The following is a 25,948-nucleotide window of genomic DNA, read 5'->3' as shown; positions in this document are numbered from 1 at the left end:
GTCCTTGACTCCTTGATGGCTTGACCAAGTGATGCGAACAAGGGGGTTTGCATCAGATAAATCGAAATCATATCTGGGGTAAACATTTTCAAGATTGTCATCTGCGTTTCCGGTGTAAGATTTTGCGGCGTGCCAATACATTTGCTTATCATGATCGAATGCCCGTCAAACGTTGGAGAAATTGTCTCCTGGATGTTTATATTTCAATCATCGAAGCTACGATGGGCATTGGGTATTGCGGCTATGCTGGCGGTCATGATGATTTCGGCTATCTACACTGAAGTAGAAATACACTGATATAAAGGCGGGATCACAATATTGGATACTTGTATCATTTGGTCCTGGGAGGGCTAAAGAGTGGGATAAGAGTCCGTTCGCTGTGCAAGAATAAATGAATGAATACCTTGCTGAGCTTTTCAGATATTGGACACAAAAAACAACAGGAAGCCTGTCTGCCGATATGCGTACTATGGCGAGATAAGAAGGTATCATGTAAGTATATCCAGCCAGAGACGGGATGAACCTCGAGCATTCTGTGTGAACTTGTGAACGTGTGAGGGGTAACAACCGTATCGAGTATGATAGATACTCCACCGGCTCCTAGATACGAGGCGACAACGAGGTAATGGGCGCTTTTGACTGGGGATATAAAAAATGAAAAATGTTTATGATAGCCTCTTCCTATTCTAATTGGTCAATTGGGCTCAGAGGATCGTCATATTATGTGTACGGAGTATAGCTTGGTAGCTACATGTACAATAAGCGTGTGAGGTGTGGATGGGGGTGGTGTGTGTGGGTGGGATAGATGCTTGTTTGTTTTGATTTCCCTTCCTCTGCTTTCCTTTGCGTCCCCCAATCTAAGAGGTCAATTTTCGCGATCTCGCACTAAGTTGAGGCTATTCCGGCCTGCATAATCTATCGACACACCAACAGCACCCAAGTATCGACCCAATGAACTGGACCGGCCGACCGACGGCGTTGAACTAACTAATGATACAAGAATAGTTCCGATTGAAGAGGGGGGAGAGAGAGAGAGGGAGAGAGAGAGAGGGAGAGAGAGAGAGAGAGAGAGATATGGTAAATGATGACAGTGTGACATAGTTTAATTCTTGGAAAGTCCGCATTCCAGTATTCCATCCAGTCTGCATCGAACCCCCAGAAACTTGACGAGAGAAATCCAATGATATCCATCCGTACCTGGTGTGCATGCTGAGTAACCCGGACAGTATCTGGATTCTGGTGATGTTCCTGCAATGATTATCGTGCAGCAAGTGTAGGAGATCACAGTAATAGACAAACATGACGTGTCCTCAGCCTACATGTTCCTGCGCTCCTCAGCATGCAGGTGAATGAATGTGAATCTATGGATCGACATCTTGATTTGTTGGGTCTCCTTGGGTCTCCTGGGTCTCTGGTGCGGAAACATTTTTTCGAAGGGTCTGAAGGGTTTGAATGAGGGTGTGCTGGGTTCCATGGGATGTGTGATGATGATTGGAAGTCTGCCACACTGCCGAGGTCTCTCCAGATGATGTTTGGATTTGGAGAGATAAAAGTGCGGAATGCGTGGAAGGATGATCGTATCATTCATTGCCAGCATCCGGGTATGATCGTCTTGATTGATGGCATCGTGAATGTGTTTCAGATGTTTCTTTGCTTCTTTTTTAAATTTGAACTGGAGATTCAGGTGAGTGGGCACGATGCAAATGTAGGGAAAAGACGAATATGTATGGGTTGTCCTTGCAGATACATGTCTGGAAATTGTGGATGAGAAGATGAGAAAATGAGAGCTGTGAGCTGTGAGCTGTGAGCTGTGAGCTGCGAGCTTTAAATGCTGGAATGGATATCAATGGATATCAATGGGTATCTGGTGGACATGGATGGATATTCCTTGAAGATAGATGAGATAGATCTTCTATCAGGTTTTTTTTTGCGGCTCCAGAAACCCCTATATACGATTTTTCCACCTTTTCCACCTTTTCCACCTTTTCCACATTTCCCACATCTTCCACATCTCCCATGGATACATTACCACCATCTTCCCTCCTGCCGTCCCCGTCTTCCATTCGTGAAATCTGTGAAAAAGAGAGTTTTCGATAATCCTGATCCTGATCCTGATCCTGATCATGACCATGACCATCACTATGACTGTGACTGTGACTGTGACTATGACTATGACCATGACCATAACCACAACCATAACCACGCTATCGGAGTAATTATTGCGACACAGCACAGATTCAGGGTGTTGGCTGTCTACATTGTATGCTTTGGGCGGGCAGGCAGTCTTTATTTTTAAAATTCACTTGGATGGATGGATGTGTGGATGGATGAATGGACGAATGGGTGTGTGGGACAATGAGAGCGCAGCATTGAAAACTGTTCGATTACTCATATCGTCTGGAGATTGAAGTCGTGAAGATCTTGGGTAGCACACACAAACACACAAACACACACTCTCTCACTCTCTCACTCTCTCACTCCCTCCCTCCCTCCCTCCCTCTCTCTCTCCCGGAGAAAGTGCAAAGTTCTCTCTCTATGCCACCCTAGTGTGCCTCGTACTCGTTGAACCCCGAGCTCATTTTTCTCGATCAAGAAAACCAAGCATACGAGAATTCATCCACAGCATCCTCGCGTATCCTTGCTGGGAGTTGCATATCTAGACATAAACAATCGATGAGGCTACCAATCACCATCCAGCATGCGTTTTCCCTCCGCATTCAGCACACAACGATATCTCGATCATGGAGAGGTTGGATGAGCGGTGAAAAGGAAAATGTTACAGTGTTCAAACAAATCGATCAAATGTGTCTCGATGGCCCTTCATATTGCAACTCTACAGAGCATTCTTGATCAAAACAGTACTGGCCTGCCTCCCCCCTTCGAATCTCAATCTCGCCATCGAAAATGCACCTAGACAGTTAATGTATCTCTGTACGAAGTAAAACAGGGGTTGAGTTGTATCTTATTTTGACTAAGGCTGGTCCGTGATATGCTGGCAGAGTCAATGCATTAGAGACATTCTATGCATCTTAATCATTTAAGTTAAAGCGAGCATAAGTGTGATCGGCCTGTCGGTGTCGATTATGAAATTCATTTATCTGGAAGTCCCGGTAGGTATGTAGGCATGTATGTATGTATGTATGTATGTACCCCCCCTCCAGTAACTCGAATATTTGAACAACCGCTATTCGCGGTCTCCTAATTCATTCAATTTCGAGATCCAAAACCCAAAACCCATGTTGCTGTGTATGTGTATGTGTATGTCTATGTATACAAAAGAGATCGACACAACAGACGGGAGAAGTATGAATGGGCATGTGAAATACATGTGATGCTCTCAGGATGCTTGGTTCATCGCAACTCAAAGCTCCACAGCAGTACGCAAGAATGAGAAGGTTATATCACCACTCACTCGCTAGCACGAGATGCAGGACCAAAGGTGTGAATATAGTTTGAGGTAGTGTAAGCCTCGACTGGGAAGTTCAACTAGGTGAGACCCATACGATCGGTGGAGGGGAAAGGTGCCTGCCTGTAGGATATTCATTCGATGCTTTACACGCGTTGAGAGATGTGTGGTGATGATGTTGCAGCGTTTCAAAAGCAAACGTCCTTCCAAGCTTTGAGAGATGCCACTCCATGCAGCATACTCAAGCATTGAAAGCCAAAATGATGATAATTATGCTTTGTGGATCGGTGGCCGTTGACCACTCACAGATCTTCACCCAACTCCTGAGTCTTGAGTCTCTCCATCTCCAGACTTCGGTAAAAATTGGACGCCACCAGACTGGCTGAATCTGCATCTCACCTCTTATGGCATAAGTTAGGTGTGCGTGATAGATAGATACCTTGTGCTGACCAAGAGAGAGAGAAAGAGTGTGAACCCGAGATTTCATAAGATGAGAACATTTCATCAGCGAGGCGGCAAGTTCATCCGTGTTCCCTCAACAGTCTTGAATGTCAACGATCACTACAGCCAAACGATAGTTGGGGGTCTTGACGATATCCAAACCGATTGGTGTAAAATATTGCTAAATTCAACTTTTTTATTTTTTTTTTTTGATTTGGATGACTGGGATGACTGGGATTAATCAAACGAGGCTCGTGGAAAGGCGGAAACGTGGGGTGAGAAAGAGTATATTCCTTCTTCCACAAAGCTCTGGCACCAGCAGATGTCATAATGTAAACGCTCAAAAATGATCAAACGTCTAACAGAACCGCCGTTTGGCTCGAACACAAATCCTTTCAGGCACATCTCAATCATTACGAGCTTGGCAGAGGATACAGATCAATGATCGAAGGCGTCTACTGTGCACAAAGAACACGATAGAAGAGAAGATTACCTCTGCAATTTGCAAGGGAGCGAGCAAGACACTCTAAAAATAAATGAATTTGGATCCATGTGCTTGGGAGTTCCACTTTCCTGGGCGAAACAGAACCATCTTAGATGTGAATCTTGTGAAATGATATGGAGAAAGGGAAAGAAAAGTTAATTCTTACACTCTGTGCCTGTTTGTCCGGCCTGCACGCTGGATATCAAGAGGCACTGAGCTCATTTCACCGTTGTGCGAGACGCTTCCTGTGTGCATGGTAGGATGGATGCGTATGAGGTATTCGCGTGAGAGCAAGTGGAGGGGGAGGGGGAGGGGAAGAGGAAGGGGAGGCGCAAGTGGAAGGGCAAGCGCAAGTGCTAATACAAATGGATGCTGGTGATCGATGATCGTGTACCTGTTGTGGTGAGTGATATGTACCAAAGTAGACGATATTGAGAATTCATATGGCCATGACGATGTTTTCCTTATTTTTCTTGCGTTTGAACGAACGAGGGCGACGCGAGTAGACATGTTCGGGCCATTCTTTAATATTCTATATAATGAATTCCTCTTCGTGAACGCCAGACCAGCACCCCTTCGGACTTTGAAGTTCCCCAAGAAGCCCCTGCCCACTGTAGTATCGAATCTCAAGATATTGCAGGCTCCTCCACTGGTCCGATGTCGAATGCCAGCTTTGTGACCATGGAAGATTGCAGACTGGAGATTGGAGCCATGACGGTACCCAGTCGAGCCACCCCCACGTGACAACCCATTCGTCCTTCTCTGGGAGATCCCAAAGCTTGTTCCTGAAAAGTTCTACTAGGTGCCATGGAGGCTACAGCAGTCGAGGCCGATGTCTCCATCGCCATCGGCATCTTCTGCTATGTTTATGCCGTACTGATCTGACTTCTGTGACATGATTGCCGCGTACGAGCACATCTGCTCTTCCACGCTGCGACCTGCACAAGGAGTGAGCACCCAGCAGCCGATAGATGAGGGAAACGAGCATACGAGGAAATCGGCCTGATAGCATGAGAACAGCAACCTGGACATGGAATCCGAAATCCAATTTACCCCTGGATATCGTTGAATTTCCAATCGGTTGCCCCAGCCAGACGCAGGCCCGAAGGGGAAGTAGCTTCAGATAGCCAGACGGCGCGGCGTGTGATTGGCTCTCCCCGTGGCGAGAGGCTGCCGTACTGTGCACAACAGGTTTGCCGCTAAACCGCAAGGGGCTCTATTTGTGCCAGTGTTCCTTCCGTCCAAACGGATCCAAGGTTCGCATCCTTGCGGTCTAACCCCAAGGGGGCATCGCTGGTGGAGTCGCCGTGGATAATAATAATCCGTGGTAGCAACTGGCAACTGGTAGTCACGTTAGTCGCAAATGCAAATGCAAATGTGAAGGTCAAGGGAGAGAAAGGTAATAATAATAAATGTCCCTAGCGATTAAAGGTGCTCCGTACATACCAATGCCATACCAATACCATACTTGCTAAAACAAACTACCACCCAGTCCACCACCCAAATCCCCATCCTCCTTACTCACTGTCGCTGTTTTCGGGGCCCATCACAAATCCCAAATCCCCTCCCCCAATCTCTTCCCATTCCATCAACCTCACAACCTTCCATCATTTCTCCTTCAACGGTTCCCGTTCTACAGCATTCTCCTTGGTCTTTTCTATCTTTTTATTTGTCGTCTTTCGTTTCTATTTATTTTCTTTCCATTTTGCACCCTCAATCGCCCGCCCGGTGAAACGAAAAGCATTCTTCTCTTCATTCCTGGAATTTTCCCGCCGCTCCAGCAACCAACGCCGAGCCAATTCGGTCTCGAGAAAGGAGAGGAGACTGGTTTCGGCACAGATAATAGGATATACTCGTTGAGGTTGGCAGATGATTCTCTTTGACACTCAATCATCATATCATTCACCAGCTTATCATACCATGCTTCCATAGAATTATAAACACCGGCGTCAACAAGAATTCACGGTAAAAGTGTTTTCTGCCTAGGACGCGAGAGAAAGCAGTTCGATTCTACTTCCACCAAATATCTGGCCGCCGGCGACCTCCCTACCTCCTTCTTCGATTCAGAAACCACAAACCCTTTCATCACCCCATAAAATTTAAGAAAAGCTCAACCGTTCATTCGACTTGACTTTTCATCCTTCCAACCAACACCTCTCATAATAATTGTTCATTTGTCTAGCAACTACATCAAGACTGCTACTTTTCATTGAAGGTTTGTCGACGCCAATTCACCCAATCTCCCTTCCGTAACGCGCTTGTAACCTTCAGGCTAAGGCTTTGTACCTCTGCTTCATGTTGAAATGCAGATGATTTTGATTCGCTAACATTCTATTCATCACAGTCCTTTCCCAAACTCTACTCACTTGAAAATTATATTGAGTACGATTACTTTTTTGTAGATGGCATCATAGCTGTTTGCTTTACAACCACCTCGAAATCAGTCAAGTCACAGCATGGCAGCTCTCGTTCAGACGTTACCACAACAGACAACTACGGTCACTATGCTTCAAACTCGACCATCCTCTGCCTCTGGCACTTTACAACCTTCGCAAAATCAAGCTGCATATCATCAATATCCCGTCAACTCGCAACAACGCAACAACTTTCATGGCCTGAACAACAACAATATGGCAATGTCAAATTACCGCGGCCACAGTTCGATGGCCCCAATGGCACCATATGCATTCACTAGTTCACCCGGTCTATCGATAGGAGGCCAACAAACACCAAATGGGTCTCAATCAAGGCCAGAACAACAGAGAACAGCATCAGCCCCCATAGTCCCTACCTTACAAGGAGGCTCGACGAATGCTCCAGGTCGCTCACGATACCCTGCTGCTCTATCTGTATCAACCACATCTTCATCCTCATCATCGGAGCTTTCTCAAAGGTCAGGAACAAGAGATGATACGGCCATCACATCTACGGCTCGAATTGCAACGAGAGCCGCTCGCCCACATTCCACCATCATCACATCGCACAGTCAAAGCCTAGCTCCTCCTATGGCATCTCCAGCAAAGCCCGCTCCTGATCGCTATCGCCGCCCTGCAATTCGCCGTGCCGATTCATCGAACAGTAGTCAGGCTGGTGTCTCTAGCTCTTCGGTCTCAACGATGCCAAATGTCTTGCAATTTTATGGTGCCAGTACACAAGCTGTCAACAGTCAAGCGTTCAACTTGCAGATGCCACAACAAAACCAACCAAACGCAACTGCTGATGATTTGCAGTTGAATCAGCGTACGACCTCGGAACAGGCAAAGAGATATCGACGTCGAAGCATACATACGATCGATGCTCACGATAACAGCAACGCTAGTCCCAGCCCTGGATTTTTACAGCAGGGGTCAAGGCCAGTTAACAACGCTAGTGGTCGTATTGATCAGCCGCCTGAGCAACATGGGCAACACCCCTTGCGAAGTTCACCAGTTGTTACGGTACGCCCAGCAACTTCTCACGGACGGAATGATAGTACCGATAGCATGAAGTCCGCTCGTAGCGGTCACTCTCGCCCGAACTCGGTAAGTCTTCAAATTGTTTTTTGTATCAAGTCCTCACTCCCCCCCCCACTCATGGTTCACGGGACTTTATCGTGCATACGGCGTCACCGCAATTTAACCCACACCAATCATATTGATGAAGCACTAAAATCGGCAGCACACTAACTTATTTCAGTCGGACAAGCGAGAAGCAACAAGTGTATCAATGGCAACTGGAAGCCCCGCTCAATCTTCGACTTCTTCCGTCGCAAATTCAAATGCCTTCAATGGTAAAGAGCAAGCAACTTCCAAGAATGATCAGCCACGACTTGTGAACATTCCAGTTCGTGCATCCTCGACCGATGCCTCGAAAAGACTCTCTAGCCCATCTCCTTTATCGAAGCCGGTGACGATGGGTGCCGATTCGTCGGCGTCTAAGTCTAAGGACTCGTTTGCTTCAGCCGTCAATGCAGCATTACAACCAACTCAATCCAAATCTACAAATGCACAGCCTGCAACGAGTCCAAATGCTATCAGCCCTGCTGCACAGCAATTGGCTGCATTGAACGACAAGGAAGGAAAGAAGAGTAAGACATCGAGATTGAGGAGGGCGTTCTCTTTTGGCTCTGCTGCTGAGTTAAGAAAGGCATCTGCCGAAACTCATCTCGTGAGCAGGAGTGGCAATGATGCTTTGGATCGTTCTAAATTACGAAGAGAAAAATATCAAATTGAGCAAGAAGCAGAGCAAGATAAGATTGCCCAGCAACAAGAAGCTGCTGGTATCGGATCGAATATCTACTCCGGACAAGGGAATTTCTTCACTGGTTCGACTGATAACTTATCCATCTCATCGACTGCTTCTTCGGCCTCGGTAATGATTCGAAAGATGGGCAAGGGAATGAAGAAATCAACAAGATCTCTCGTTGGTCTCTTTAGACCAAAGTCTGTCATTGGTGTCCCTGCAGCTGATGCAGCTGTACCTGAAGCCAGCCAAGCACAGGTCTCGATGGTTAACGTTGAGGCAGAAAGAGAGAAGGTCAATGTGAACGCCAATGCGGCCGATGCTGTTTCTGGTGGAACAGGGTTTCCAAGACTGGAAAGAAACTCTCTCGATGCTGCAGTTATCAGTTCAGCGTCCACAGACCGTCTAGGCAGTGCCAATACCGAGAACTCTTCAAACAGAAGAAGTATCGTTGGTGGTGAGAAGGAGCGTGCTGAAGTCTTGGCTGCTGTTAAGAAGGGAATTCTCAAACGTAGGTTGCTAATGACCAAACTCGTGAATGATTTACTAATGGCGTGAACATTAGGCTCTGGTACCGGTTCTGGTAATTCGTCACCGGTAATCCTTCCGGCAGATGGGAAAGCAGCAAACTTCAACTTACCACAAATCCCAAATGTCAACAACGATTCGCCGAATTCGTCTGCCCCAAGTACACCAAATGATGACCAAGTGCATAAACAAGCAGTCACTTTGGGAGGAGAGGATTACTTCATGTCTGCGCTCAAGTTCAGGGGAGGAGATTCAAAGAGTGTTCCGGGAACTCCTTCAGGAGCCATCAAAAGAAACGCCACATTCAGTCCTCGGATACAATTCCACGATACTTGGCCAAGCCAAGAGTACGACCGCAGGGGTGAAATTGCAACCTGCAATCGACTCACTCCAATGCTCGCCCAACAAATCAAGGAAGAGCTTAATACTTTCAAAATGGTACGTTCTTTATCATTCAATCTTTTGAACACATACTAATCAAAAACAGGAAATGGAGGTTCATGAGAATTCTAAGATCTACACACACTTCTTCTAATGAAACCACGATTATTCTATTTGTTTAAAACAAGTTACGAGACTTACAAAGCTCTTCTGCTACTGCAGGCAACTGTGTAGTTACGCATACACTCAAGACTTTTAGGGCGTTCAAACGGTCTTTCGCATTATTGGTGTACAGGAGTTCATTCACATCTGAGCGATTTGATCGAAAACAATATTATTTCATAGACTGGTGTTGGCCATCTCTTTTCGAGCATAAATGTTGAAGAAGATGAGGGAGGATATATTAAGGGGGTTACTAAGGGAGGCGACGGTAGAAGTTTGGGAAATGAGAGATGTTGTGCTGTGAAGCTTTCCGAAGATGTGAAAGAAAGAGAAGAGTTTCGATTGTCCAATAGGCTGGTAATTTGTTTCTCCTAGCTATCAAGGATGACAGTACAAACTCGTACTCCAAAAGTTTCGATCTCGGTTGGTTTCTGTGGGTTTGTTTGATCTCTAGGGTTTTGAGATCTGCACTTCGGGCAATGTCATGGTCTAATTTTCGTTTTCTTCATTGGTCGGTCAGGGTCTATTTTATATTCGTCGTCACCTCGTCGTCGTACTTCAGCGTCTGTTATTATGTTTGAGAAAGGGGGGAAAGATAGGAGAGAAATGGGGAAGGCATATTCTACGTAATCAAATGATACAATACAAGCAATCGTTGCCAGTTCAAAAAGTCTAGAACGAATTTGTGAGTGAGCATCAGTGTGAAGTAGAGAAACCTGAGGGAGGATTACGGTACATGCATGAATCGCGGTGAAGTCTGAAACCAAGTTTTGTGTTCTAAAGATCGTAGTAGAGATTCTAGATTTCCCAATGAACCTAAAATTCCAGATTAAACCTTGGAAATTCTAGATCTCGAATGCACACGTCAACATAAAAGCTTGGATACAATCCTGATCCTAGAAGAATCTGCATCGATTGGATCTCTTAGAAACTTGATCCATCCGGTAGTTAAAGAATTTTCCCTTGACACTTCAAGCTTTGATGTGGGTTCATCCCATGATATCCAGATGTGTCGTTTCAGGGGGGTGGCTTCGAGAAAGACAAAAAATGTAGCCTTGCATAATTGTCTACAGCCTTGTGTCTATACCCTTTTATATTTGCCCCGCTAAAACTTTTTTGCTTAAACAATTACCAAGTCAATCACTTCCAGCAAGTTTTATGTATTGATCAGGGTATTCTTGATTGATCCGATATAAATAGTGGCTACTATTATAAATCGCATTCATTCGAGGCTGAGGGCTGGAACCCGCCAACTTCTACCCTTTCAAATTCGAGGAATCATGGCTGCTTCAAACGGGTGTCCAGTCGGTGAGACTACAGTTCCAGATGCCATTGTATCTGAGAAGGTTGCCAATGGCTCTAGCAATGTAGCCAAAAAACTTCATGGTCGTGCTTTTTATGAAAGTATCGGTAGTCCTAAATTCGTACTCGCGCCCATGGTCGACCAATCTGAATTTGTAAGTTCGCAGAGCACCCGACATAACTCTCCTCTCCGTCTTAGTATACTATACTAATTGGAAATCTTTCCAGGCGTGGCGCATGCTCTCCCGTTCTTTTATGTCCCCTGAATCCAACAAATCTCTAGTGGCATACTCACCTATGTTTCATGCGCGCATGTTTTCCGAAACTCCAAAGTTCCGCGATGCGCACTTTCAACCGATGAAAAGCTCGCTGGTTTCTCAGCTGGGTTCATCTTCGACTACTCCAAAGGAGGAGCTATTTCTCGATGGAAACCCGGCTTTTGATAGGCCTCTTTTCGTACAATTCTGCGCGAATGATGAGAAAGAGTTACTTGAGGGAGCAAAATTTGTAGCGCCATTTTGTGATGCTGTGGATTTGAATCTGGGATGTCCGCAGGGAATTGCGCGGAGAGGAAAATACGGCGCATTTTTGCAAGAGGACCAGGGATTAATCTTTAGGTTGATCAATACACTACATAAGGAATTGGATGTGCCTGTTACGGCGAAAATCAGGATACTGGATACAAGGGAAAAGACGCTGGATTATGCAAAGATGGTGATCAGTGCTGGAGCGAGCATTTTGACGGTACATGGAAGAACGAGGGAGATGAAAGGACATAAAACTGGATTAGCGAACTGGGAGATGTTGAGGTTTTTGAGGGAGAGTCTACCAAAGGAGGTGGTTCTTTTTGTGAATGGAAATATTCTGGCTAGGGAAGATATTGATGACTGTTTGAAAGCGACAGGTGCGGATGGTGTAATGAGCGCGGAGGGAAATTTGTATGATCCAACGATTTTTTCGGATGCGCCAGCTCCAGGAGAGGAAGGGAGAGAGTATTGGAGAAGTTTGGACGGAAAGATGGGGGGTTGGAGAATGGATGCTGTGTTGAGGAGGTACTTGGACATTATTTATAAATATGTTTTGCAAGTGTCACCACCGGAGAGAAAGCCACTGTTCATATCTTCGGATCCACCAGAAGAGATGAAGGAAGAGGTAGAGGAAGAAGAGGAAGAAGGTCCACCGAGAAAGAAACAAAAGAGTGAAAAGAAGGAGAGGACTACAAGCCCTAGTCTGGTGGCCATGCAACCACATTGTTTTAAACTACTCAGACCATTGGTTTCAAAACATCATGGGATCAGAGATGCATTGGCTAAAAGCAGAGCGGGAGATATAAAAGCCTTTGAAAATGTTCTCCAAATGACGGAGAAGGTTGTTAAAGAGGGTATTTTAGAATATGAGAGAACTAATGGGGAAAGTTATAAGGAAGAAGTTGAGAGAGCAGAAAAGGAAAGAGAGGAGAAAATGAAGGGGGGTGGGAAGGGGGCCAATGGGAGAGGAGGGACAAATGGTGATGGAGAGGGGAATGGGGAAGTGCAATTTGAAGAAAGTAGTTTGGAAACGGTTAGGAGATGTAAGAGGCCGTGGTGGGTGGTACAGGCTTATGTGAGACCACTGCCTATGGAGGCTTTGGCGAAGGGGAGTTTGACTTTGAGTAGAAAAGAGAGGGGTGGGAAGGGAGAGGAGAAGGGGGAAGAGAAGAAGGTGGTGGAGGAGAAGAAAGTCAATGGGGCTGGGTCTGAGGAGGGAGGGAAGGTAGAAGTCCAGGCTGTGGGCGAGGGGGATGGGGAGAAGAAAGGGGAAATGGAAACAGTAGAAGTACCAAAAGATGGCTTGGTTTGTGGATAAAATTCATTTTGTTAAAATTCAGGTGGATGGGTAGGTGTGGCATACATAGCAAGGCGCATATAGACATACATAGCATATCATAGCATAGCAGGATTACTCGAATACTCTCCTACACTTATTAGAGGTAAATGGTAGGCGATAATTAAATAAATAGAATGGAAGACTTGCAAGAGGAAAGAAGAGGAGAGAAGAGATCAAGTGCTGATCTTCTCCTTTACTTTATATTTATATTATATTTGTTTCTGAATGAATGGGCGAATTCTATGAAATGCGGATTTTGATTGATAGACGAGAGATGATAGATGGTGGATATACAGTTTGTAAGTTGTAACTTTTACACCCCCCCTTTTGAACGATGAAATTTAAACGAGTCGGTTCGTAAGTGGTGTGATTGATTGTCCCTTACGCTTTTGGATTTTGGATTTTGGATTTTGGATTTCGATGGAGCAGGAGTATTAGTTCGCTAGAGATGTAAGGGGTAGAGGGTAGAGGGTAGAGGGTAGAGGGGTATGGATTCCTTTCTAAATTCAAGATTTTAGATGTTTGATTGATTAAACTGTTGCTGCTGCTGCTGCTGCTATTTTTGTTGCCATTGCTGTTGATTGGACTTTTTTAGATTTTGGGGGATTGGGGATTGGGGATTGGGGATTGGATTGGAGATTGGGAATTGGGGATTGGATTGGAGATTGGGAATTGGGGATTGGATTGGAGATTGGGAATTGGGGATTGTATGGAATGGAATGGGATGGAATGTTGGATGGAGGATGGAGGATGGAGGATGATGGTTTTATGAAAAGAGGAGGGTGGATAGATTTTGTAGGTGTGGAGTTCTGTGGTTGGGGGTGGGGTTGGGGATGGGAGATGGGAGATGAGGGGAGAGTGGATGGGGATTGGAAGGAGGGTATTAAATCTGGATTGGGAGGGGAGTATAGGGATGAGATGAGTATAGGTATGGGTATGGGGATTGAAGCTAGATCGGCTTGGAGTGAAAAAGTCATAGGGGTCTTGTGGGTATAATTGCTCAGATGTTAGGTGTGGATATGATGGGAGATGTGGGAGAAAGTGAGATGGGAATATGTGGATGTATGTATGGATGGATGGATTGATAGATCAATAGATTGATACATGTTAGGGAAAGGAATGGGAGTCATGACATTGATTTGATTGTGTTTGGGGTTTCAAATCAACTGCGGGATTCAAGGACCTTCAAAAGACTCAAGGGGCTCGCATATTAATAAAAAAAGGTATCTGAAAATCGATGTAACAGTCTAAATCTTACTTGCCTTACTACACAATCCCTCATAGTTTACTCAACTTTCCACTCTTTTCCTTCTTCGCACTATCCATTCTCACCCCCTCATCATCTTGTTCCTCAACTCTCAAATCTGGAAACTTCATCGGCATGATCCTCCTCGGGGTCGTCCCCGGAACTAAAGCATATTTACTAAAATCGCCCACTCCATCATGCTCCCTCAAATAATCCTCATCCAAAAATAAACTTCCATTCACATCCTCAGTTTTCGCTTTCAAAATCGATAAAATAGCATCAGAAAATATACTCGGATGTCTCAAATCCTCATCCGCGGAAGAAAAATGCGCAGTCGCTGCAGATTCAATAGCAACCGCGGGCCAGAGACCCGTAATCGCCATATTCTGGCCCGATGAACCCATACGGGACAGATCCATACCGAGACCTTGGACCAGAACACTCATTCCTACTTTCCCCATTGCGTAGGCCGTCTTGCCGCGGAAAAATCGGGAGTAGATGGGTGGACAGATGACGACGATCCGGGCGTTCCAATCCTGGGCTTTCCAGTGCGGAATGCAGGATTGGATCGTGGCGTAGAGACCGTTGGGATTGATGGATTCCATTAGCATGTAGCGGGATAGAGGAGTGGTGAGCACCGAGGAATGATAGATAGCGCCGGAATTATAGATGAGAACGTCGATGCGTCCGTAGGTGGATATGGTCTGGGATATGAGAGAGGCGATGGAGGCGTGGGAGCGGACATCGCAGGGGATAGCGGTGGCGGTGAATCCGGCTTCGAGGATCTCTCGACAGACGGTGGAGATGGTTGAGGCGGAGGAATTGGGATTTGGGGGAAAGGGATGGGTGGTAGAGGCATCGCTGGTGGATTTTGCGGATACGATTACTAGGTTGGTTGGTTAGTGAGGGGATGAGGGGGGAATTGGATGTTTGCTCACCTGCATATCCGTCCTTTGCGAGATCAATGGCGATTTGACGACCGATTCCTCGAGATGCGCCGATTACGAGTGCTACCTTTTGAGATGTCATGGTGGATTTAGGTATGGATGGAGAATGTTGATTGAATGGGTGTCAAGATATTCCATCACTTGGAACAATATATGTTCGGGAATCCATATCTCGGAACTTGTGGAAAGTTGTGGTTTAGTGATCAATGATGAAGTTGGTTTGTTTGACGAGGAGTGAGAGATGGAATGATGCTTGTGTTTAGTGATCAAGAATTCCGGGGTTGAGCTTCTTCCTGAACCGAGGCACATGAAAGTTGGAGCGGGAAAGTTTCCCACAACTTGAACGTGTATGACATGTAAGGTTGCATGTATTGATTGTATGTAACTTAAGTATTTTGCCAATATCTTCAAAATCACGACACTTGATCACTTTGATTGCAATTGGAACTTTGACATCTTCATCATGCCGGGCCACATAGATTGTTATCTTGATTGCTGTAAGTGTAGAATTCCTCTTCTTAAGCTTTCCCCATGTTCTCTTCTCCACATTATCTTACCGTGCTGATTGAACCCCCTTATCTCGTCTTGAAGCTTCATTCTATAGCTGCGCAGCTTTGGTTCACCTCCGCAAGAATCGGGAAATTCTTCTTTCTCATGGTGTTACTGTTAAGTGAGTTTGCTCTTTCTTGATCCTTATGTCATGGTAGTTGCATATGTATGTCTATGGGAATGAAATCTAACACGAACTCTACCCCCAAAGTCTCATCCCCGTCTTCCTCGGGGGTATAAATCACGGCTCGGGAAACAAACCCCCTTGGACTCTTCCTGCAAAGGCAGCATATGGTAAACTCGATTCTGCGAGAACGACTGCGTATCATGGATTGCCGAATCTACAAGCGCCGGAATTTTTCCCGCCCGTCACGCTTCTTGTAGGTTCTGTGTTTTATGTTTTTTTTCATGTTCGGTTGAGGGTGTGTGTATCGCAATGGTAGCTAATGTGATACGTGGGACTGTGAAGCCTCAAAGAGCACTCTGTTTTATCAAGTCTCGATACTCTGTTGAGGTCTTTGAGAAAACATATTTGGAAATCTTTCACGCTTTGTGGGTTCCTCCGCAGAAGAACATCACGATTCCGGAGATCTTGAAGGAATTCTTGAATGCGTTGGGAACGTTCGATGAAAAGGAGGTAGAGGAGATTATGCAGAAAGCGACAGAGAAAGAGTGGAAGGACAAGCTTTTGGAGAATACGAAAGTGGCGTTGGAGCAAGGTGCATTTGGGGCGCCGTGGATGTGGGTGAGGAATGCGGAAGGAAAGGAAGAACCGTTTTTTGGGAGTGATAGATTTCATTTTATGTGGATGTTTTTGGGGGTGGAGTTTAGGGATTTGGAGATTGTGAGGGGGGCGACAGTGGGAGGGGAGGGGAAGGCGAAGCTGTGAGGAGATGAAGGAGAGGGGGAGGGAGGGAGAAGGAGGAAATTGTATTATGGAACTGGGAGGAGAAGGTCTGTGGGGAGGAGGGAGAAAGAGGAGATGATATTATGGAACGGTGAGGGAGGAAATCTTGATGGATGGCTTTTCATGAGTTCTTAAGCTACACTATTCTCTAGGGGGAAAAAGTAGATCCATTTGCTCGTCTATACACTCTTGCGAGGGAAGTAACACAAGTAAACGTAATATTAAGACTGCGAATATTCACAGGGTGATATTGGAAGCATGGGGTCGAGGATATGAAGTTATTCCAACAATTACAGAAGTAATAAGGAAAGAATCCACACAGTAGGAGCTCTGCTTATATCCATGCTCTACAAGAGATTGGGATCCCATGCATACCGTAATGATGAGAACCACATATCCAACAAATGGTTAGATTCTTGGCCTCAAATCTCAAGTGATAGAAGATCGGTGGTGTAGCAAAAACACAAGTCCAACAACTCAAATATTCCCTTCATGAATGTAATCACGTGATAAAGACACGAGAAGCCTCACGTGTTTTCCCCATACTTTCCAAAATAAGGGGTCCAAAAGGTACCAGTTCTCCAATCGAGATAAGCTTTTAAGCCGCATGGAAACTACTGTATATCACGATCGGTAGTGAGTCTTGTCAAACTTCTCTTCTGTCCCTTAACAAAACATCGTCCTTTTCCTTCATCAATCATCTTTTTTTCCCACCCGATTTCATCTTATCCCGATGTTACTTATAAATCTCGAACATCTCATTTTGCAGCAGCAGAGAAGTTTCCTATCGACATACACGTTGAGAGCGTGGTGGTTGATGAAACCGGGTTGAGAAGATGCAAATCAATTTTCCATTCCAAGTGGTTCAAAGATGGATCCCCCCATGATTTTCGCATATTGGTGGCTCCGGTCACTTTTTTGGTGTGGCGCTTTATTAGCGTGGTTAGCTAAGCGACCGCCTTGGGATCCAAACGCGCTTGGTGAGAAATCAATCAGCTCCCCCTCAAGATGTCAACATTAACCCAAGAAAGATATCAATTCATTCATCATAATTCCATGAGAATAACTTCATAGGGAAGTTCATTCATCATTCATTCATCGTTTCAAGATTGGATCCTCACTCCAATCAATCTTGTTGTTTGTGGTTCAACATTAACTGAACATTACTTGGAACTTTATTTACCACAGCGCGCGAAACTATCCATGTTTTAACAAACAGTGAATTCCGTCGAATCACCATCGCTCTAAGCCATTTCTCTACGGTTCCCTCTCGAATTCGAAGCTTCATTTAATATTGGTCCACCGCTATGCCAGCGAAGTACCGCAAATTCGAAACCTTTGACCCTAATAAGTCCGACTCGAACGACGACGATTTCTCTCCTACCGAAGCCGCTCCGTCACGAAAGTCCCCGAAGAAGTCTAGGTCCCAGCCGCAGAAGAAAGGAGGCCCACGAAAGAAGACTAAATATAGAGATTCAGACATTGATGACGAGGATGAAAGTGTGTCGGAAGAATCTTTTATAGAATCAGAAGAAGAGGAAGAGGACTTTGAAATGAATGAAAAGACCGGAAGAGCTGTGCGAAAGGCTGCGAAAAAAGCCGTCACTTACGAAGAGAGTGAAAGCGAGGAAGATTTGATCCAGGAATCCGAGGAAGAAGAAGTTCGTCCAAAGAAATCGAATAAGCGAACGCGCGTGGTAGATAATGATGAGGAGGACGAAGATGAGATAGTAGAACCCATTTCGAAGCGCAACAAGTCAGTGGAAAAAGCATCGGAAAAGAAATCGTTTCTGCTCAAACTCAAGATGCCAACTGGGAACACGCCTGCTCGAAATACAAGGGCAGGAAGTGCCGCAAGAACTCGAGCAAGCGCAGAACCTACATCGGCTGGACTTCGAAGAAGCACTCGCGCTCGTACCGAGGAAGGTGAAGATTTCCCTTCATTATCAAATTCTGGAAGACACGTAATTCGGGCTTCGAGATCACCTGAACCGATCGGTCGCATGAGAGCCAGTAGAGGAGCGAAAGGTCTCAAACAACCTGCGGCCGCTACTATCAAAGAAGAGACACACGAGACAAGCTCATATGAAGACCCGCAGCTAGATGCTGAAGGCGAGGACGAGGATATAATAATGCAACCACAGCCTGAGATAATTGGAACTGACGATGGAGAGGATGACAATACCGAGTCACTCAATCCTCCTGCTAGTGCACCGGCCGATGATGATATGGTGGACGAACTCGCCGTTGATGCGCTAGTAGAACAACCAGTCGCCCATGATGACGATGATGATGACGAACCAGTCACTAGAACTCGTGCAAGAGCCTCCAGGTCAAGTAATGCGGGACAGGAAGCAACAGAAGTAGTTGAAACGACCGAAGATTTAGCTGCTGGTTCTCGACGCCTAAGAACTCGAGGTTCGAAGAGAAATAAAGATGATGGTAGTGACTTTACACCTGAAGGTGAAGCTTCCGAGGAAGAGATGTCCGGATCTGATGCCTCGCCGAAGAAGGGAGGAGATGACGATGGCGAGTACTCGAGCTCATCAAGACCTGGGAGGAATGCAAGGCGAGCAAAATCGAAGAGTACTTCTCGCAGACGTGGTAATATATCGGACGAGGAAGATGAGCTAGATGCAGAAGAATTGGCAGATGAGCTTCAAGAACTCAGACCATCTCGAAGACGCCGCAATCACGAACCGGAAATTGCCTATGAGCCAAAAGGCCGCCGTGAACGGAAACAAGTGGACTATACAATCAAGCCAATGGATCAGATATATGCCCAGGATGATGATTTAGAAGAGTCGGCGCCAGCCCCTTCTGCTAGAGGTCGTGCCGTTCGTGGTGGTGCAAGTAAACCATGGGAACATAACTTACATGCAACTTATGGTCCTTTTGGAGGTGGAATTGGACCAGCTCCCCTCATTGGTGGCCCGTGGGGCAGCGGAGCTATTGGCGCTGATTCGGATGATAGCGATGATGAGAATATGCAACATCCAACTGCTCCAGGTGTCGCGATGACACCCACCTCTGCAAGGCATGGATTGCTCCCATTCATGCCACAAGCAAATCAACTCGATCAAACTCCAGCCGGCGTTGGTGCACAAGTTGGAAAAGTCAAAAGCCAGAAAGCCCTTGCAGATGCAGACCCTCTCGGCGTCGATCAAGACGTTGATTTTAGCAAAGTCGGTGGCCTCGAAGGGCATATTGAACAACTTAAGGAAATGGTACAAATGCCCTTATTGTATCCTGAACTTTTCCAGAAATTCCACGTAACACCTCCCCGTGGTGTGCTATTTCATGGTCCTCCTGGTACTGGTAAAACACTATTGGCAAGGGCTCTAGCAGCGACCGTGGGATCAGGTGGACAGAAAGTCACATTCTATATGCGGAAAGGTGCTGATGCATTAAGTAAATGGGTCGGTGAAGCCGAGAGACAGCTTCGATTGTTATTCGAAGAGGCGAGGAGAACACAGCCAAGTATCATTTTCTTTGATGAAATCGATGGTCTCGCCCCCGTTCGATCAAGTAAGCAAGAGCAGATTCATGCTTCTATTGTTTCTACGCTTTTGGCACTTATGGATGGTATGGATGGTCGAGGACAAGTCATCGTTATTGGAGCAACAAACAGACCCGATAACATTGACCCAGCCTTAAGAAGACCAGGTAGATTCGATCGAGAATTCTATTTTCCATTGCCTGATATCGAGGGTCGAAAATCAATCATCAACATCCATACAAAAGATTGGGGTATTGATGATAATTTCAAGACTTCTTTAGCTCAAGTTACTAAGGGATACGGTGGTGCTGATCTTCGTGCTTTGTGTACGCAAGCTGCTCTCAATTCGATCCAACGTTCATATCCTCAAATCTATTCTTCTAACGATAAGCTCAAGGTGGACACCTCGAAAATTAAGGTCACGGCCAAGGATTTCATGATCTCAGTCAAGAAGATTGTACCATCATCTGAGCGTTCAACTTCTTCGGGAGCCAAACCATTGCCGAAGAATGTTGAGCCTCTCCTTCGAGACCAACTCAAATCCATCGAAGACATTGTTGATAATTTAATTCCCATTAAAAAGAAGACAACTGCCTTGGAGGAAGCAATGTATGAACAATACGAAGACGAGGATGGAGGATTTAGTAGAGAAGAAATGGCACAGGAATTTGAGAAGTCACGAGTATTCCGCCCAAGATTACTCATTGACGGTGAGCCTGGCATGGGACAAGCATACATTGGGGGTGCTTTGTTGAACCATTTCGAGGGACTACATGTTCAGAGTTTTGACCTTCCAACTATATATCTGGATTCGACTAGGGTATGTATTCATTTCCATTGTTTTTTTGATTTTTTTTTTGATTTGTATGCTGACGTAAAATTAGTCCGCGGAGACAGCTATCGTTCAATTATTTGCAGAAGTCAAACGCCATAAACCAAGTGTTATTTATCTGCCAGCTATTGATACTTGGTATCGCACTCTTCCAGAAAATGTGATTACCACATTCCTGGGCTTGCTCAATGCGATCCCATCTTCAGATCCTGTTTTAGTTCTCGGTATAACAAACACTGGTTCGGATGAGCATAATCCAAATATGCTGCGTGATATATTTGGCTTTTCAAGACGTAATCGCTTCACAATCAATCGACCACGGAATGTAAGTAGAATTGTATGGCTGTTGTTAGCAAACCATTAACAAAATCCACAGGAGTTAAGAAAGGAATTCTTTCAGACCATTATTTCGTATTTGAGCAAAACACCAAACGAATTTCCTGACCCAGCCAATCGTAAGAAGCGTAAGCTTGAACCGCTCGAGCTGGCCCCACCACCACCGCCACCAAAAGGACCTTCCAAAGAGGAAATCAAGGCACGATTGAAGGCTGATCTCCACATATTGAATCTTTTAAAGGTACAAATTCAACCCATCATGGATCAAATCCATAGAAAGTACAGGAAGTTCCGAACGCCAGTTCTTCAGAACAGTCAGTTCCAATACCTTTTTGATGAGCAAGATCCCAACTACGTCCAACCAGACATACCTCAATTCCGACCATTTGAGTTGGCTCTTGACAAAAAAGGACACAAATGTCTTCGTGAAACTGCGAGTGGAAAGATATATTACAATTTAGATACCACTACGATCGAGGAGCGATTAGTTAATGGTTTTTACGCTCGACCAAAGGATTTCGTATTCGATATTAAAACTCTTGTTAGAGATTCCAAAGCTATTGGCGACAAAGATCGTTTGCTGAGGGCTAAGGAAATGCTTGCTAATGTTGAAGTTGACCTTTACGCGTACGAGCAAGATCCTAAGTTCGCAGATTGTGAGAATTTACACCAGCGCCAGCTACAACGAGCCAAGGAAATAAAGTTAAAATATGGAAAGAAGGCTCAAGGGATCGTCGGGACAGATCTAGTGCGTTCGGATATTTTCTCGGAGGAATTCGGCTTGGGATCCAATTCTTCTGGAGCAATAAACTTGAACCAAGTTATCCCTGGTAGACGCCCTGGTTCTGCTGTTCCACCTTTCCAAGCATTCAACCCCGATATCACTCAAGGAAGCATTGAGCAGAATACCACCATCCAACGATCTTTCATCAACGGATCTTCTGTTCCGTCTCGAGCAAGTGGCGAAGATTCTTTGATGAGTGGGACAAACGACAACGCCTCGGATTATTCCCAGAGTTCTCCTGCTCTACCGCGTCAGCAATGGCCACCGAAATCAGCAATGGCACCATCGAGCATGTCGAATGTTGCTACTGGATTCAATTCTCAGCGGTCTGGTTGGCAGGAAATTTCACATGACACACCCATAAGCGCACTGATGAACAATGCTTCTCCAACAAGTTCCGGAAAGAAAACATCGGATGGAACGACTTCAAAGAGAACCTCGGCAAATTGGAGTACACAGGCTACAAATGGGACTCGCCCTGGCGCCTCGAGTCCGATAGATGGGCAGAGACACGATGCTGATCTTTTGGACACACAGAGGTACTCACAGAACCCAAGTACGCAAAACACAAATGTAGCTGAGGGAGAAAGAAGTAGCAATGATGAATGGCTTCATTCACAAGCTCATGCCCTTGCGCGCGGTCATCTCGGGTTTCCATCTCAGACGCCAAGTACACGCAATTCACAAGATAAACCGCCTGTCCCACCCTTCAATGCTCCTTCACGAAATTCCCAAGATAACGGCGTGACGGACGATTCGCTTATTGAAGCCAGCTCTACGCAATCATCTTCTCAAAAGACATACATCTTTAATGAATTTCTTGCGAATGAATTACTGGACAAACTTACCGACGGATCAAGTGGTTGTTCAATTGAACAATTGGAACAAATATATCGTGAGTTAATGGACTATATATGGAAGATGAGAGGGGAGTGGAACAGAAGTACAATTTGTGTCGGATTGACCAGAGTATTCAATGATACAATATTGGATATCGAGGCAATGCAAAAGGTTGGCAAACCAAGTCAAGAAGACCCGGATTCGCCTCGTTCGACTCAGTAGGAGCGTTATACCGGAAAATAGCGACGAGGGATCGTTTGGAATATTGAGAGGCTGGATGCATTGAAAATTAAGCATGGCGTTCAGTAGGTCTTATTATCATTACAGGCTGCTTGAGCAAACAATTGATAGCATAAGGAGATGTATTTTGTTGTATAAGCTATCCTAAGGTTGTGAGGGCTGAAGCGTGCGTGTTTGTCTATGTGTATTACTTTCGTATGATAGATGATTATGTTTTACGGTACTCATTGTTTGGTATATCATATACGATCTTGTTCTGTATTTGTGACTAGGAGAATATAATCTAAAGCCTTCCTTTGAATATCATCTATCTATCTATCCATTAGCAGTATATTTAGCGTTCATCAGCTAAGCGTAAGTGACCGGAACGCAGAGTGGGTCTATCAGTGAGGTGTACCTATTTGCTGTAATAAAAAAACGAGTAAGGAGGGGAAAGTGGGATAGGTCTAGGTTATATAGTTAAAATATATTTATTGTTGAGGTCGAAGAGGTAGAAGGTACGATAAACATAATAAGTACCTGGGTATAAATGAATGAATGAATGAATAAGAAATTGAGGATAAAATAGATTAGAGATTATGTTTGAGTAGATGTGTGGGGAGTCTGTGGGAGGAGAAGGAGGAACAAATTTTATTATATTTTGGGTAGTGGGTAGTGATATTGAATAGAATTGAATTTGTTATTGCTGTGTGTGCATGTATATATGTTTTAATGGGAGATGGGATTATAGGGGAAGTGGTGAGAGGAGATTGGAGGGATTGATGAGCAGAAGGATTGACTTTTCGATGTACATCTGAAGGCAAGTCCGATCTAGGGTACCAGAGATCCTGAATTCATCGCCGTGGCAATAGTCACGGTTGATGCATGCGTGTGTCTATGTTTGGAAGTCGGGCTTCCTTAATATTCTGCAGTTTCATTTTGAATGAATTTCGATTTTCTGTTTCGTATTAAACTAATTCGGTACAAGTTAATGTGGTAAAACGCATGCCGTCTGTACGTTCGCTGCAATGAATGGTTTGGTTCCAGGAACTAGGGACTATCCATTTAAACAAAAGAAGAAAAAAAAGCATGCCAGCTTTGTGCCGAGTAACTTCCACCATCTAAAAAATATTGTCATCGATAATTAAAAGCCTTCTGTGTTCTATCGACTCATTCTTCAAAGCCTACGTGAAAAAATTGATCAGGCTCGATTGAAGTTCCGAGCTCTCTCGCGTGCAATAGTTTTTCCAACTATTTCCTCCATAACCTTCCGCTCTTTCGCGGCATTCTTGATAAAAATCACCAGGTATTTGTATCGGTCGATCGCTTGTGAATGGTCTATCTTTTCCAACAGGTGCTTGAATTTAGCGAAAAGCTTTGCGAATTGTTCGTTGAAATGGTCGTCATCCGCTTTGCAATGGCTGTACTTCGTGTTGGAGTAGCAGTGATATAAGGTTGCGTTCATGTTCAAGACCTCAATAAGAACCGGGTGGGGATCAGATCTGGAGACTGAGTAAATCTTTCCCCATTCGTGAGGTGTGACGTGATACGAATTGGTAAAATCAACATAATACTGGCCTGTGACATTCCAACCAGTATGATCCAGATCAACCTTGAACAGCGCATAATCGGTCGCGATGTCTCCTCTATGACATGCATCATTCCGACGATCGTTCACCTCTCTCAGGGCTGGAGCGCGGCCTTCGACGTTATGGAATTCACCATCTTGGTAGAAACGGCGTCCAGAATTGTAGAATCCGCGACGGACACGAGAACAAGACTTCGCGATCACTTTGTAATGTTGAATTTGTCTTTTGAGAACGTCATTTTCATCCTCTTTTTCAGCTTTCAATTTGACCAGAGTTTGTCTTGAGTCTTCAAGTGCTTTCTTGAGAGAGCAATTTTCTTCATGACTATGCGCAATTTCGACTGTGTCATCCGGGCTCTCTGCAAGTTGGATGAATGAGGGTGCTGTCTCAATAGCGGAAATTTCAAGAATGGTAGAAACTCCAAGATTAAATTCCTTGTAAAAGTTAGCCTTGTTTATCTCGTGGAGCTTTATCATTTCTCACGTCGAAATTCCTCCTCAAATGTTCCTTCTGGATGGCATTAATCTCCCTTTCTGCGGTAATGAACTTTTGATTGTTTTCATCAATATGTGTAACAGAGATCTCTCTCGGTTTCTCCAGTGGCAGATCGAGACCCAGTTCGGCGATCATTTCTTGAATCTTCACATTGGCATTGTCGGCAATTTCCTAACCAAGGCTGTTAGTGGATAGGGCAAAACTTTGAAAGAAAATGATGACTTTCACTTACAGAAAATTTCGATGAAAGATAATCAGTGAAAGCCCTCTCCTTCTCGGGAAGAGCTCTTTGAATATTCTCCTCGTGCTTCCTTTCGCAAAGATAGATGATTTCTTTTCCAAGCTTTTCAAACATCAGAATAAGATCTTTCACTCTAGGACCATTTGTGTTTTGAGGCTTGCTCACTACAAGAGCGGTACTGGTAGTCTCTGGTGGAATAACTTGAGCGCCCATGGTCGCGGAATGACACGCTGAATCCCGAGAATCAAAGATTTTAGGAAAATGAAAAGTAAGCAGAAGTTGTTGTGGGAGGAAAGGAAAGTTTGTTTTGGTTACAAAGTCGCGTGTGGGATATAGTTCCAAAAAAATTCTAAGCGAGAATTCTTTTAGAGAGTATCTGTATATATCATTGTAGCCAGAGAAGAGGCGCTGGTCCTCTTGAAGTTGAAGGAGAAGCTGAAACATCACTTAGTTGGATAATAGCTGGAAATTTGTAGTAATTCTGGATTTTTTTTACTGTGTCGTTGCCTATTACTTCTAGATCTTTCGTTAATTGTTAAAAACAAAGTCATTTACATAGGATAGGAGGACATGGCACACTCTCACTTGGTTCAACAGCCTTGCGGTCCCAGCTTCAAGTAGGTAATCAGATAATTCGAAGAATATTCACTTATTATTACAATTGAAACATTCA

General features: G+C 44.9%; 6 protein-coding genes across 6 annotated transcripts; 4 read left to right on the top strand and 2 right to left on the bottom strand.

The window, feature by feature from the left end:
• Positions 1-5,752: 5,752 nt before the first annotated feature.
• Bcbni4 lies at positions 5,753-10,450 on the top strand. Its single transcript, XM_024695524.1, has 5 exons — positions 5,753-6,546; positions 6,676-7,852; positions 8,007-9,063; positions 9,118-9,518; positions 9,568-10,450. The coding sequence occupies exons 2-5, from the start codon at positions 6,788-6,790 to the stop codon at positions 9,613-9,615; spliced, it is 2,571 nt and encodes an 856-aa protein (XP_024551318.1). The 5' UTR covers positions 5,753-6,546; positions 6,676-6,787; the 3' UTR covers positions 9,616-10,450.
• Positions 10,451-10,588: 138 nt separating this feature from the next.
• On the top strand, positions 10,589-13,161 carry BCIN_10g02840 (hypothetical protein). The gene is made up of 2 exons (XM_024695523.1): positions 10,589-11,080; positions 11,154-13,161. Exons 1-2 carry the CDS (start codon positions 10,904-10,906, stop codon positions 12,768-12,770), a joined length of 1,794 nt encoding a protein of 597 aa, XP_024551317.1. The 5' UTR covers positions 10,589-10,903; the 3' UTR covers positions 12,771-13,161.
• Positions 13,162-13,280: 119 nt separating this feature from the next.
• Positions 13,281-15,252, bottom strand: BCIN_10g02830 (hypothetical protein). Its single transcript, XM_001556905.2, has 2 exons — positions 14,976-15,252; positions 13,281-14,923 (listed from the first exon to the last, which is right to left on the bottom strand). The coding sequence occupies exons 1-2, from the start codon at positions 15,064-15,066 to the stop codon at positions 14,070-14,072; spliced, it is 945 nt and encodes a 314-aa protein (XP_001556955.1). The 5' UTR covers positions 15,067-15,252; the 3' UTR covers positions 13,281-14,069.
• A 27-nt stretch (positions 15,253-15,279) lies between these two features.
• BCIN_10g02820 (hypothetical protein) lies at positions 15,280-16,898 on the top strand. Its single transcript, XM_024695522.1, has 4 exons — positions 15,280-15,481; positions 15,576-15,654; positions 15,745-15,913; positions 16,003-16,898. The coding sequence occupies exons 1-4, from the start codon at positions 15,448-15,450 to the stop codon at positions 16,420-16,422; spliced, it is 702 nt and encodes a 233-aa protein (XP_024551316.1). The 5' UTR covers positions 15,280-15,447; the 3' UTR covers positions 16,423-16,898.
• A 37-nt stretch (positions 16,899-16,935) lies between these two features.
• Bcyta7 lies at positions 16,936-23,667 on the top strand. The gene is made up of 3 exons (XM_024695521.1): positions 16,936-20,759; positions 20,824-21,096; positions 21,148-23,667. Exons 1-3 carry the CDS (start codon positions 17,748-17,750, stop codon positions 22,951-22,953), a joined length of 5,091 nt encoding a protein of 1,696 aa, XP_024551315.1. The 5' UTR covers positions 16,936-17,747; the 3' UTR covers positions 22,954-23,667.
• A 66-nt stretch (positions 23,668-23,733) lies between these two features.
• BCIN_10g02800 (hypothetical protein) lies at positions 23,734-25,549 on the bottom strand. Its single transcript, XM_001556908.2, has 3 exons — positions 25,267-25,549; positions 25,023-25,205; positions 23,734-24,973 (listed from the first exon to the last, which is right to left on the bottom strand). Exons 1-3 carry the CDS (start codon positions 25,486-25,488, stop codon positions 24,152-24,154), a joined length of 1,227 nt encoding a protein of 408 aa, XP_001556958.1. The 5' UTR covers positions 25,489-25,549; the 3' UTR covers positions 23,734-24,151.
• Positions 25,550-25,948: the final 399 nt, after the last annotated feature.

The sequence above is a fragment of the Botrytis cinerea genome, chromosome 10 (assembly GCF_000143535.2).
Source record: "Botrytis cinerea B05.10 chromosome 10, complete sequence".
NCBI classification, from domain to species: domain Eukaryota; kingdom Fungi; phylum Ascomycota; class Leotiomycetes; order Helotiales; family Sclerotiniaceae; genus Botrytis; species Botrytis cinerea.
The sequence above is the reverse complement of the archived record's forward strand: the minus strand, read 5'-3'. Positions and strand labels throughout refer to the sequence as shown.